The following is a 14,180-nucleotide window of genomic DNA, read 5'->3' as shown; positions in this document are numbered from 1 at the left end:
AAAAAAGAATCAGCAAGACTGCTTGTATCAAGAGTGTTATTAAAAATGTTTGGTGTGGGTCTTTTCTGTAGGAAGAGACACCTCTGTTTCTTGCTGCTCGGGAGGGGAGCTATGAAGCAGCCAAGATCCTGTTAGACCATTTTGCCAATCGCGACATCACAGATCACATGGATCGTCTTCCCCGGGATGTGGCTCGGGATCGCATGCACCATGACATTGTGCGCCTCCTGGATGAGTACAATGTGACACCGAGTCCCCCAGGCACCGTGCTGACTTCTGCTCTCTCACCTGTCATTTGTGGGCCCAACAGGTCTTTCCTCAGTCTGAAGCACACACCGATGGGCAAGAAGCCTAGACGGCCCAATGCCAAGAGTACCATGCCCTCTAGCCTCCCTAACCTTGCCAAGGAGGCCAAGGAAGCCAAGGGGAGTAGGAGGAAGAAGTCTTTGAGTGAGAAGGTCCAATTGTCTGAGAGCTCAGTGACTTTATCCCCTGTTGATTCTTTAGAGTCGCCTCACACATATGTTTCTGACACCACATCCTCTCCAATGATCACATCCCCTGGAATCCTACAGGCCTCACCCAACCCTATGCTGGCTACTGCCGCCCCTGCTGCTCCAGTCCATGCTCAGCATGCACTGTCTTTCTCTAACCTGCATGACATGCAGCCTTTGGCTCCTGGGGCTAGCACTGTGCTTCCCTCTGTGAGCCAGTTGCTCTCCCACCACCACATTGTCCCCCCTGGGAGTGGCAGTGCGGGAAGCTTGGGTAGACTACATCCAGTCTCTGTCCCATCAGATTGGATGAACCGTGTGGAAATGAATGAGACCCAGTACAATGAGATGTTTGGCATGGTCCTGGCTCCTGCTGAAGGCACCCACCCTGGTGTAGCTCCCCAGGGAAGGCCACCTGAAGGAAAGCATATCACCACTCCACGGGAGCCCTTGCCCCCCATTGTGACTTTCCAGCTCATTCCCAAAGGCAGCATTGCCCAACCAGCTGGGGCTCCCCCGCCTCAGTCCAGCTGCCCTCCAGCTGTTGCAGGTTCCCTACCCACTATGTACCAGATTCCAGAAATGGCCCGTTTGCCTAGTGTGGCCTTCCCCACTGCCATGATGTCCCAGCAGGATGGGCAGGTAGCTCAGACCATTCTCCCAGCCTATCATCCTTTCCCAGCCTCTGTGGGTAAGTATCCCACACCCCCTTCACAGCATAGTTATGCTTCCTCAAATGCTGCCGAGCGAACACCCAGTCATGGTGGTCACCTCCAGGGTGAACATCCCTACCTGACACCATCCCCAGAGTCTCCTGACCAGTGGTCAAGCTCATCACCCCACTCTGCTTCTGACTGGTCAGATGTGACCACCAGCCCTACTCCTGGGAGTGCTGGAGGAGTTCAGCGGGGACCAGGGACACACATGTCTGAGCCACCGCACAGCAATATGCAGGTTTACGCATGAGTCTGCCTCCGTTGCAGAGACAGAACTGCCTATTGTGAATGCTGCTGAGGAACAAATGAAGGTCATCCGGAAGAGAAGTGAAGAAATCTCTGTAACCAGCTTTTGGAGGCAGGAGAGAGAAGACCATCTTTTCAGAGAAGCAATTTATGGGCTTCACTGAATATCTGCAAAGTTTCAGGGGAAGAACTTGGTTCCTTTTAATCTCTTGCCCATCAAGTCAAGTTCATGGAAATGCCAGATGAATGCAGCCCTTGGGGCCATGTTTACTCTCTTCTATTTGGAGAATAGGATGGATGCCTTTTGTAGCCAGGACATTCTTGCAGTTTGGACTGCATTTTAAGCCCTGAGGGCTTCTGCTACATCCATGAGAAGATTCTACACTAGAGTCCTGTTGGGAATTGTGCCCTGGAAATCTGACTAAGTTGACCTATCTCATCTTCTCAGCTTGGAAATTCTTTTGCTTCATTTGGTGCTTTCCTTTTTTGCACCTTTCCATGGTTATAGCCTACCAGCATATTAGAGGGCAAGACTTTGTGCTTTGAATCATTCCTGCCCTGGAAAGCAACTTCATCCTCCCTTTCCCCTCCCACTTCCTCAGCACCCCTCGGAGTCTCACAGGGTTTACTTTGGTTATGGTTCTCAACATAAACCTTTCAAGTATGTTTCTGTAAAAAAAAATGAACATGTTGCATTCTACGTATATCATTCCTCAAGAGAGAAGGGGAACAAAATATTTTTCTTTGAATAGATTTTGGGGGCAGGAGATCCCTTCAGGAGGCTGCACCTTAATTCTCTTTCTTGCATGCAGAGCTGCATAGAAAGCTCACCAGGATGAAGGATACGGAGTTAATTGTTTTCTACTTGTGGACCTAGTCAGTGTCAAGTTTTATCCTCGGAAGCCTAGGTACTATAACCTTACCCCCCCTTTTTTGAAACCAGAAAAAGAGCCAGAATGTGGGAATGACCAAGACATAAGCTAACTCATGGAAGAAGCAGTGACCTGGAAGAAGCAGTTACCGCCCCTCCACTTGGGATACCAAGCATCCCATCAACTGCCAGCATGAATCACATTTGTTGGTCCTGGATCTTAGGACAATAGGTCTACTTCCCTCCCTCATCCAGCAGGTGAAGTCAGTCTTTGCTGTTGAGCCTTTCCTTCCATACATCCCCACAGAAGAAAATGTCTCAAATAATTTGTCCTTGCCATTTAGGACTGAACTTTCCTCAGCTCACGGGACCCAGTGACAGTCATCTTCCTTTGATCACAGTCTATTTCCTGATTTTCTTTGAGAGCAGGAGCCTGTTTACCAGTTCCCCTCACACTATGCAATCTGAGTTCCTAGTGCACCCAGTAGGTTCTCACTGGACTGTGTCCACTGCACTGTGTTCCAGCAGGGCATGGAGAGTTGGACTAGTTTCCTAGGGGACAGCTTTAAGGCTGCCTTTGCCAGCTTTTGCTGTCATTTCTTTTGCTCTTAAGCACTCATGGCATTGCCCTTTGGAAGACTAATATAGAAGCTTCCCAGGGACCTTTCCTTTGCTAGAGTCACTTTGTAAGTGATGACAGATTTCATGCTTTTCATTGTCACCCTCATGTTCTGATTATGATTGCACCTCACCTGAATCTGTTCTCTGAATTATGGTCTTGATGACTTGACTCTCCATCAAGATGAGAACCAATTTAGTCAGCTATAGAAACAGAATGGTTTTCTTCCTTTTCTCGTTGGGTCAATTAATAACTGGCCCAACAGCCACATTGCCACTTCAGTACTATGATGCCTGTGACACCTGGAAAATTAGTTCTGCTGGGGCATTTTGTATATATTAGTAGGGATTGCCTGTTCTGTTTTGGTTTAACAACAGTCCTCATTCATGCAGTGCCTGGGGGTGTTCACCAGTGCTTCCCACTGACCTCATTTATCTGTCTGTGGCTCCCTATGGAAGTCCTTTGTGTCCATTGGCAGAGCAGTCTACAAATAGTGTTTTTCCGTCCCTCCAAGTTCATTGAATCAACAAAAGTAATTAGTTCTGACCTGGTACATGAAGATTGTTTGTTTGTTGTTTTATTCTTTCATATGACAGCATTCTGTCAGTCACTTTAGTGGTGTGTAAACATTTTATCATTCCAAATGGTGACTCTTTCCTTGGGCCAGTTTATTAATCCAGCATCTATCTGATGCATGGACCATTCTGGACCACTCCACATCTACCCCTCACTGCCCTCCTGCTCCATATCCCCACTGCTTGAAAGTATCAGCCTCTGATCCAATTACTGGATCTTTTAAGTCCTTCTCCTTCTCCAAGCACAATGTAAGACTGACTTCCATGTTTTTCCTCTTTGGGATACTTTTCCTCTTTGGGTTTGTGGGGAAGGAATGTGAAAGCTGCCATTATAGACAAGAGGCTCCAGGGGTAAGGACAGCACTGCCTTTCAAATGTTTTACCAATCTCACATTTTAAGAACCATTGAGTTATAAAGTTTCTACTAAAAGGGAAGGTAAGATGGATAATCACTTCTCATTTGGATTCTCAATTGGAGACAAGATTTATGGAACTCTTTTATGCCATGCATAGATTCCCCCCTGCCCCTCCACCCCCGCTTTTGGTTTATTTTTATTTTTATAAATTCATTCTTTCTTTGACTCCTTGTCTGCCTGCCTTTGAGGATAGGTTTGTTGTTGTTGTTGTTGTTTCTATCTTGTGTTTTGTTTTAAATATCTTTCTGACTTACATGATGGTGGGAGAGGGAAAGGCTTGAGGGAAAGTGAGATCAGAAGTTAAGGACTTTGGTGTAAGCAATCAGTTGTGATGTTCAGTCCATTATATCATTGTTAAATTTGCCAGTTTGTAATTCTTGCATAGAAAAGAACCAGAGGTGTAGTGTCGTGTTGGCACATGGTTTGGGGATGTGGATCTTAACTGATACATTGAGTGATGACTCTTTGGGAGGAGACATTTATATGTCCCAAGGCCCCCACCAATAACTGTTTGGTTTCAACTTCTTTGTGTAAATTTCTCTTAAAAGTGATATTTTATCTGTGTGTATGAGAAACCCAATAACCAATAAAATGACCGCATATTCCTGACTATACATGGTAAGGAAAGTGCACGCTTTGTTTTTACTTTTCAAAGTTTCATTCTAAAAGTAGTTAAGGTGAAATTTATATGAAAGCATTTTTATCACAAAATAAAAAGGTTACATGTCAAGCTCAGTGGTATTGCATTTTTTTTTTAATTTTCCAGTCCTGTATCCCTGTCCTTGTGATTATATCATGATGTCATAAATTTGGTGAGAGAAAAATAGTTTTTTCTTTCATTGTGAATCCTACAGAGCCTAACTGGGCTGCTTTTTTGTTGTCTTCTTCTCCTTTCTCTAATCAGTTCATAAATAAATGTTTTTGAGGGAAAACTTTCCATCAAATCAGAAGCACCATAATACTGAGTCGTAATACTTCCATGCATCATAGTACTTTAATGCTCCCACCACAGCCAGTGAGCAGTGGACAGTTGCTCAGGACAAAGCACCTTCCAATGGAAATGGGGTGTGTTTGTTGAAGCAAGAACTGTTAAGATATAAATAATAATGAAATAGTATCAGAACCATTGTTTTGTAATATTATTCCTCAAATTAAACTTTGTGTAGAACATGGCATATAGTATTACAAAATAGTATTTTGTGTATAAAATATTTAACATGTTCACATTTGGGGCTGGGGCAGTAGCTCAGTGACAGAGCACTTGCCTAGCATGTGTGAGGCACTAGGTTTGATCCTCAGCACCACATAAAAATATAAACAAATAAAATAAAGGTATTCTGTCCATCTACAATTACAAAAAAAAAATTAAAACAAAACATGTTCACATCTGGACATTTACCTATAATCAGTAAGACATTTGAACATGAATATTTGGTGTTTGTGATATGTGTGGCATTAGCATTCTCATATAAACTTCAGCATTTAGTTTATTTCAGTATTTTCCTGTTTTGCAGAAACTTCTGAATCACAATTGCATACTTAAAAATGCTAATAGTATATGTTAAGTGACTTGAAACTTGTTATGCTTCAGTTTAGCAGATGAGTTTTATTGAAGATAACTGTAAACACAGTTGGTAACACATATTGGTTATTCCCGGTGTTATAATTTCATTAAAAATAAAAAATTGAGGGCTGGGGTTGTGGCTCAGTGGTAGAGAGCTCGCCTAGCACGTGCGAGGCCCTAGGTTCGATCCTTAGCACCGCATAAAAGTAAAATAAAGATATTGTTCATCTACAACTAAAAAATAAAATATAAAAAAACCACACAAACCACAATTGACTCTTCATGTTTAAGAAGAAAATTAATTTGAAAGCAAGGAATGACCACCCTGGCAGACTGGCCTCTCAGAGCTAGAGTTGCTACCTGTGCACTTCTTGAAACTTTACTTGCTCGGTGGAAACCTTGCTTCAGTAGATCTGGGCTGAAGGCTATTGGTGTGCTGACAATATCCTACCCCTGCAATATTAAGCCTGGGAGCTTAACCCCCAGTTACGCAGAGATCCAGAATGATAAGTTTGGATACCAGATCATGATCATGCTGGGGCAAGGGGTGGTCTCCCTCAAGTCATGCAGCTTAACAGCCCAAGGGCCAGGCTGGCTCCTTTTTCAGAACACAATGAACAGAACAACTCTTCTTAACACCTGCATGCTAACCAAGATGTGATCTGTGGGGGAACTGCAAGCCTATTACTGCTGCCACTGTTTTACAGCCATAGGGTGTACCTGTCAGGGTATAAATGAGTGTAAAAACAATACAACATTTCCTTTTTTGGCTTAAAACATTTGCAACAATCAATCCCAACTGCAAAGAATGGGCACACTCAAATTGGTATAATTCAAAGAGGCCTTATTTATGAAAGGATTATTACAGAAGACATTGTCAGATGTTGGGGAAACCTGGGGGACAGCACAGAAACCTCTGGCCAGGAACAATGAGCTATCCCCACTCTAGATCTAGAGGGGCAAAGGCTGGCAGAAGTTAGAATCCCATAGTGCGGGTTTCCTCAAGAAGAACCGAGACTTCTGTCAAGGCACCCTGAACCCTAGGCCGCTTAGAAGAAGGAAACCAGGGGAAGAATACCCCGGCCTCATTCTCCACCCCACCTCCACCCTGGGAGGTGAATCCAAGTGGAAGCTTAGAAAGGGTTGCCTGGGGCTGAGAGCTTGGTGGAGAAGGGAAGAGAGTGGATCTGAAGGTACTAACACATGGTCTCCTCAAACATTCTTCCTTCAACTATAATATTTATGAGAAATTTCCACTAGTGGAGTCAGCATTGATATATCAAGGCAGGAAAAACAAACTATAAGAAATTATGCATTGGTAATCCCGACTGGAATTCTTTTCCTGACTTCCTTGTGGGTTTCATTATTGCTTTGGCTTTGAGCACCCACCCTGAGCATGACCAACAGTAGGCCGGACAAATGATGTTACATTCATTCAAATGAAGCCTATACATGGATGAAAGTCAGCCATATGCCATATGTAGCAACACCAAGAATTGTCTTAGACATGATACTGAGCACAATAAATCAGACAGAAAAGAACACACTTTGTATGATTTCCATTATACAAATTCGGGAAAAATAAAACAATAGTAAATAGAGATCTGAACCATGGATACTTTTGGGGGAGGGGCATCTTAACTAAGACAAGAGCAAGATGAATCTTGCTGGAGTCCAAAAATCTCTTAAGCAGGTGATGGTTATATGAATGTATACATCTGTAAAAGTACATGTAAAGTTTAGCTTTAAGAATTGTGCATTTTACTTATGTAAGTTGTATTTTAATAAAATACAGAACCTACAGAAATATATAAACACCTAATACAATAAGAAATGTATGTCATATTTATTTTAGACTTTTAAATATGACATACTGCTTATAGCTTAACACTCCTATTTTTTCCTCTAATTCCATTCCCCCCTTTTTTTCTTTCTTCCCTCCTCCCCTCCTCTCTCAGTTACTGGTTTTCATGAATTTTGTTTGCAGGGATGATCTTCTTAAAAACATCATTATATGTAATATTTCAACTCAATTGTATGAAACGTGGGGTTGAATACTTATGAAGTTAATTAAGTAATGACATAAACTAGTGCTTTAGCTTGCTGGGCAGGAGTTCTGGGTTCCAGCTGAATAATTCATATCCATTGGGTTCTGGCTGTATTTGGCACCTGGTGGCATTGGTTTAGGATTGATTCTGGGTTTTGTAACCTCACTGCAATTTTTAAGAGCCTCTTTGTAAATCCTCACTGCTTCATGAGCCTATTTTCACAGAATTCAGGCCATGCAAACATTGGAGTATAGGGACCCAGCCCTTATTCTCCGTGATGGAATTGTCTCATGTTTCTCCCTCCAAAATTACTTTTCCTTGCCTTCTGAGGAAGGCTGAAAGGCAGGGACTAGGCAGAGGAAGGGAATTAACAACTAATCATATTACTGTAGTTATTGCAAGGTTTTACATGTAAGAATTGGAAGGGAGGCTGATAAGACTGTATACCTGAACGACACAAGAAAACTTATGAAAGAATTACCATAAACCACGAGGAATTTAATAGAGTGATGTAAAACTAATTCATAGAAATAGATTTTATTATTTAAAAACTAGTTGGAGGATATATGATTGAAAAGAGGTGCACAATTATAATAGCAAACACACACACACACCACTAACCATCAAAAAATTGAAAACCCCAAATATTAACAAACATCACCCACTGTTTCCTTATCAGGTTACAGCTTTATCAGTTGCTGTTGCTTTATCAATTATAGCTCTAGTTCTGTCCTATTCTTCCCATTTTTCCGCTCTCCTGATTCTCTAGATAAAAATGCTGAATATATCTTATTATGCCCACAACTCAGATAAAATTCATTCAAATGCTCAATTGCTTGAACCCCCACTAATATCACATAACAAGCACTTCAAATCCTGAGGTGGCCACATCCAAGGTATGCAGCTTCTCTGCTGCAGCACTCAGAAAGGGGCACTTATTTGATTGATTCACAGAGCTACTCCTGGTGATTTTTTTTTCACACAAAATATCTTTTATTCTTAATTACAGAAAATCAAAACTGCAATCTAGTACTATTCATAAGACCCACTGATGTCACTTTTTAAAAAAAATTTAACTATATAGTAGCTTTTTAAACATTTGAGTTCACTCAGATTTGTCAGTTAATCATTTTACCTTTACTGACTATGATTTTACCAAGTTGTGAGATCAAACATTTACAACCACATCATTTTTTTTCTTTGGTACTGGGGATTGAATTTAGGGTCACTCAACCACTAAGCCACACCCCCAGCCCTTTTTATATTTTGAGACACTGTCTCAGTTGCTTAGGACCTCGCTAAGTGCTGAGGCTGGCTTTGAACTTGAGACACACCTGCCTAAATCTCCCAAGCTGCTGGGATCACATGCGTGTTCCAACACACCTGGTCATCCACGTTAATTCTTGACAGAATTTTGATGTCTGATACTATCTAGATATTGAGCGACATCCAATTAAAACATCAGTATACCTTTCATTTACCAAAGAAATTTTATTCAAGTTTCCAAAACAAACTCGAAAGGTTATTCTGGGTTTGAATTGAAGACAAAAAGGCAATTTAAAATATGAAAACAAATAGTTTTCACGTAGTAGGAGTCAAAATCAATGTATATATTCTCCAATCAAACATCTGTCCCATGTGGAGTTTTTCAAGTTCTTAGAGAGTCTACCAGGTCAAACCCTTTGCTGCCTTTGCTTTGCTCTTCCGCCTTCCTTTCTCTCACTTTGCCTTCAGTCTTTTTCTTTGCCTCTGGTCCATCCACACGGGGTACTATCCACACTGGTCTAGAAGAGTCTTTTTGTTTCTCTTAATCTCAGCCTCCATTTTCATGTCGTCTTTTTCGTCTTTCCCCACTCACGGCGTTTTCTTCGGGCAATGTTTGGGTACCACCACCGTTGCTATTTCTTTAACATCTTTCATTAAAACATCACTGCCTACTTTGAGAATATTTTTAAGTCTGTTGAGCTCTTTCGGAGCATTCTTTTTCCTCTTTTCAGCCCACGTCTTCCTTTTCCACTTACTCCGTGAGCTTTTAGCCATCTTTTATAAGACCACCTTCTGCAAGCAGCATGCCAAGTGGAAGTCCCCCACTCCTGGTGATCTTTGACTGATAGACAAAAACAAGGCACTGTGTCAAAACTCCCAGACCGAAAAACTCCCATTTCAACACACGATTACAAACAGGAACTCATAGAAACAGAGTTTATAAATTATTTCAAGAATTTCACAAAAATTCAACATACTCAGATAGTTTCTAAGATTCCGTATCATGCAGTTATCTCTGAACATAGCACTGTCAAATTAGAAAGAAATGAAAATATGACCAATATTCTTACATGTATGAAAAATTAATTTACAAATTATCAAATTATTAGTGTAAATGTAAATTAGAATGTATTTAGAATTGTACAAAAACAATTATCAAGTAGCATTATATATGAAGCACTATTAAAATTTGTGGAAAGCAGCTAAGTTTTTAAATAGAGAAACATTAGTCTTGAGCTGAGGTGGTGGCTCAGTGGTAGAGCACTTGCCTAGCATGTGTGATGCACTGGGTTTGATTCTCAGCACCACATATAAATAAATGAATAAAATAAAGGTCCATCAACATCTAAAAAATTTTTTTAAAAAACTTTAATGTAAGTACCTACGTAGCAGAATAATAATGTAAGAACCTTCATTAAGAAATTAGACAAAGAACCACAGAATAAACCCAAAAAGATAGAAGAAAATAAGATAAGCAGAAATGAATGAAATAACTGAAAAAGATAATTAATTTTACGAAAAACTGGTTATTTGAAAAAAAGATGAGAGAAAACTGACAAGAATCAACAAGGAAATTATAAAGAATGCACAACTAGAAGCACTAGAGAAATAAAAGTAGGATTTAACAGCAGACATAGTAATTTAAAATTCATATGAGAATAGTGATACAACATCAAAATCTCAGGGACACTATGAAGGCATTTCAAAGAAGAAAGTTCATTGCATTGAGCTTGTTCATTAAAAGGATTGAAAGTAGGGCTGGGGTTGTGGCTTGGAGGTAGAGCCCTCGCCTACCTCGTGTGAGGTGCTGGGTTTGATCCTCAGCACCACATAAAAATAAATAAATAAGAAATAAGGGTATTGTGTCCAACTACAACAAAAAATTATTTAAAATAAAGGATAGAAATGTGGAAAGCAGGGCTGGGGGTGTGGCTCAAGCAATAGCGCGCTCGCCTGGCATGCGTGCGGCCTGGGTTCGATCCTCAGCACCACATACCAACAAAGATGTTGTGTCCCCCGAGAACTAAAAAATAAATATTAAAAATTCTCTCTCTCTCTCTCTCTCTCTTTTAAAAAAATTCTCTCTCTCTTAAATAAAATAAAATAAAATAAAGATGATGTGTCCACCGAAAACTAAAAAGTAAATATTTAAAAATTCTCTCTCTTAAAAAAGAAAGAAATATAGAAAGCAGTATGGAGATTTCTTGGAAAATAGGGAATGGAACCACCATTTAACCCAGCTATTCCTCTCCTTGGTCTATATCTACAGGACTTAAAAACAGCATACTACAGGGACACAGACACATCCATGTTTATTGCAGCACAATTCACAATAGCTAAACTAGAACCAACCTAGATGCCCTTCAATAGATGAATGGATAAAAAAATATGGCATATATCTATACACAATGGAATATTACTCAGCAATAAAAGAGAATAAAATCATGGCATTTGCAGGTAAATGGATGGAGTTAGAGGAGATAATGCTAAGTGAAGTTAGCCAATCCCCAAGAAACAAGTGCCAAATGTTTTCTTCAATATAAGTAGGCTGATTCATGGTGGGATAGGGAGAGGGAGCATAGGAGGAATAGACGAACTCTAGATAGAGCAGAGGGGTGGGAGGAGAAGGGAGAGGGCATGGGGTAATTAATGATGGTGGAATGTGATGATCATTATTATTCAAAGTACAGGTATGAAGACACAAATTAGTGTGAATACACTGTGTATACAATCAAAGATATGAAAAATTGTGCTCTATATGTGTAATAAGAATTGTAATTCATTCCACTCTCATATTAAATAAAAAATAAAATAAATAAATAGAACAAACAAGCAAACAAAAGGAAAGAAAGTCATCAAATAAATAACCTAACATTACATTTCAAAGCCCTAGAAAAAGAACACATCAACACCAAAAGCAGTAGAAGATAGGAAATAATTAAAATCAGAGCTGAAATCAATGAAATTGAAACAAACACAAAAAAAAATTCAAAGAATCGATGAAATAGAAAGTTGGTTCTTTGAAAAAAATAAAGAAAATTGATAAACCCTTACCCAAGCTAATGAAGAAAAAGAAAAAAATATTGAAATTTGTGATGAAAAAGGAAATATCACCACAGACACCACTGAAATACAGAAGTTACTTTGGAAATCTATACTCCAATAAAATAGAAAATCATGAAGAGATCAACAAATTTCTAGAGACATATGACCTATCCAAATTGAATCAAGAGAACATAGAAAATTTAAACAGATCAATTTCAAGCAATGAAATTGAAGATACCATAAAAAGCCTACTAACAAAAGATAGCCCATTCAACAAATGGTGCTGGCAAAACTGGAAATTCATATGTAGCAAAATGAAATTAAACCTCTATCTCTCACCCTGCACAAAAATCAACTCAAAGTAGGTCAAAGAGTTAGTCACTAGAACAGAGACTCTATCCCTAATAGAAGAAAAACAGGCCCAAATCTGCACCATGTCAGCCTAGGATCTAACTTCCTTAACAAGACTCCTAAAGTGCAAGAAGTAAAATCAAGAATCAATAAATGAGATGGATTAAAATTAAAGAGCTTCTTTTCAGCAAAGAAAACAATTAATAACATGAGGAGAGAGCCTACAGATTGGGAGAAAATCTTTACCACATGCAACTCCAAGCATTAATCTCTAGGCTATATAAAGAACTCAAAAATCGGGGCTGGGGATGTGGCTCAGTGGTAGCGCGCTCGCCTGGCATGCGTGTGGCCTGGGTTCGATCCTCAGCACCACATACAAACAAAGATGTTGTGTCCGCTGAAAACTAAAAAATAAATAAATTTTAAAAAAAAGAACTCAAAAATCTTAACACTAAAAACCCAAATAACCCAATAAATAAACGGGCAAAGGAACTGAATTGGCACTTCACAGAAGAAGAAACGTGAATGGTCAAAATATATATGGAAAAAAAAGTTCAACATCTCTAGCAATTAAGAGAAATGCAAATTAAAACTACACTGAGATTCCATCTCACTCTAGTCAGAATGGCAATTATCAAGAATATTAGTAACAATAAATGTTGGTGAAAATGTGGAGGGAAAGGTACACTCATACATTCCTGGTGGGACTGCAAATTGGTGCAACTACTATGGAAAGCAGTATGGAGATTTCTCAGAAAACTTGGAATGGAGCAACCATTTGACCCAGCTATCCTTGACTCCTTGGTTTATACCCAGAAGACTTAAAATCAGCATGCTATAGAGATGCAGCCTCATCAATGTTTATAGTAGCTCAATTCACAATAGCTAGACTATGGAACCAGCCTAGGTGTCCCTCAATAGATGAATGGATAAAGAAAATGTGAGATATATATATATATATATATATATATATATATATATATATATATATATATATATATATATTCATTCAGTGGAATATTACTCAGCTTTAAAGAAGAGTGAAATTATGGCATTTGCCAGTAAATGGCTGGAGTTGGAGAATATCATAATAAGCAAAATAAGCCAATCCCACAAAACCAAAGGCCAAATATTTTCTCTAATATGTAGAAGCTAATTCACAGTAAGATGGTTGCACTAGGGAAGAATAGCATAACCTTAGATTAGGTAGAAGGAAGTGATGGGAGGGGAGGGGATGTGGGGATAGGAAAGATAGTCGAATGAAATAGACATTATTATTTTATGTACATATGTGACTACATGACCAATATGATTTTGTAACATGTATACTCAGAAAAATGAGAAATTATATCCCAGCTATGTATGATATATCAAGTGCATAAATGCATTCTACTGTCATGTATGACTAATTAAAACAAATTAAAAAATAAAAAAAGAGTGAGAGGAAAATAACAATATTCTTGGACATGCAAAAACTTAAGACAGGAGCCCAATGTAATTTTGTAGAACCCAATGCAAAATGAAAATTTGAGATCCCTTATTCAAAAATTATGAAAAATTTCAAGATGGCAACTGCAAAGCATGAAAATAAGTGTGGGACCCCTCTGAATGCAGGTCCTCTTTCTTAGGCATATATGTATCACATACCCAGGAAGTCGACCCTGAACCCAGAAAGCTCACTACCCATGAACTCCTTTCTATATGAAACAACATTTAATTTTGTTAGGGTAGTGGCGCAAATAGCCACAAGAGACACATCTTTGAGATCAAGCAAAAGTTTATTGACAGACAATATCTGCCAGGCTGCCCTCCTACAAGGCACAGCAGCCTGCTGGAAAAAAAATTCTTAACTATATAGTCAAATACAATAGAATAGTTAAAAATAACTCATCTGGTCCTGGGATTGTTACTTGATGTCTTTGCTGTGGTTTTGGTAGTGAGGGACTCTTCCAGGGAGGGAAGGTCATGC

General features: G+C 39.4%; 1 protein-coding gene and 1 pseudogene across 4 annotated transcripts in view; one reads left to right on the top strand and one right to left on the bottom strand.

Annotated features, from left to right (window-relative positions):
- Positions 1 to 4,793, top strand: part of NOTCH2 (notch receptor 2) — a 163,858-nt gene extending 159,065 nt beyond the window's left edge. For 2 of the 3 annotated variants that reach the window (XM_081308317.1, XM_081308316.1), the window contains one exon: positions 72 to 4,792. In XM_081308317.1, the coding sequence (XP_081164443.1) occupies positions 72 to 1,460 (1,389 nt within the window). In that variant the 3' untranslated portion in view covers positions 1,461 to 4,792. Of the gene's footprint in view, positions 1 to 71 lie in introns of all 3 variants that reach the window. The other variant, XM_081308318.1, reaches the window with a different exon arrangement.
- Positions 4,794 to 9,214: 4,421 nt separating this feature from the next.
- Positions 9,215 to 9,608, bottom strand: LOC308656365 (protein LLP homolog; annotated as a pseudogene). Its single transcript has one exon. The product of its transcript is annotated as a protein LLP homolog (transcript).
- Positions 9,609 to 14,180: the final 4,572 nt, after the last annotated feature.

This window comes from Spermophilus citellus, assembly GCF_964194105.1.
Source record: "Spermophilus citellus genome assembly, chromosome: 9".
NCBI classification, from domain to species: Eukaryota; Metazoa; Chordata; class Mammalia; order Rodentia; family Sciuridae; genus Spermophilus; species Spermophilus citellus.
The sequence above is the reverse complement of the archived record's forward strand: the minus strand, read 5'-3'. Positions and strand labels throughout refer to the sequence as shown.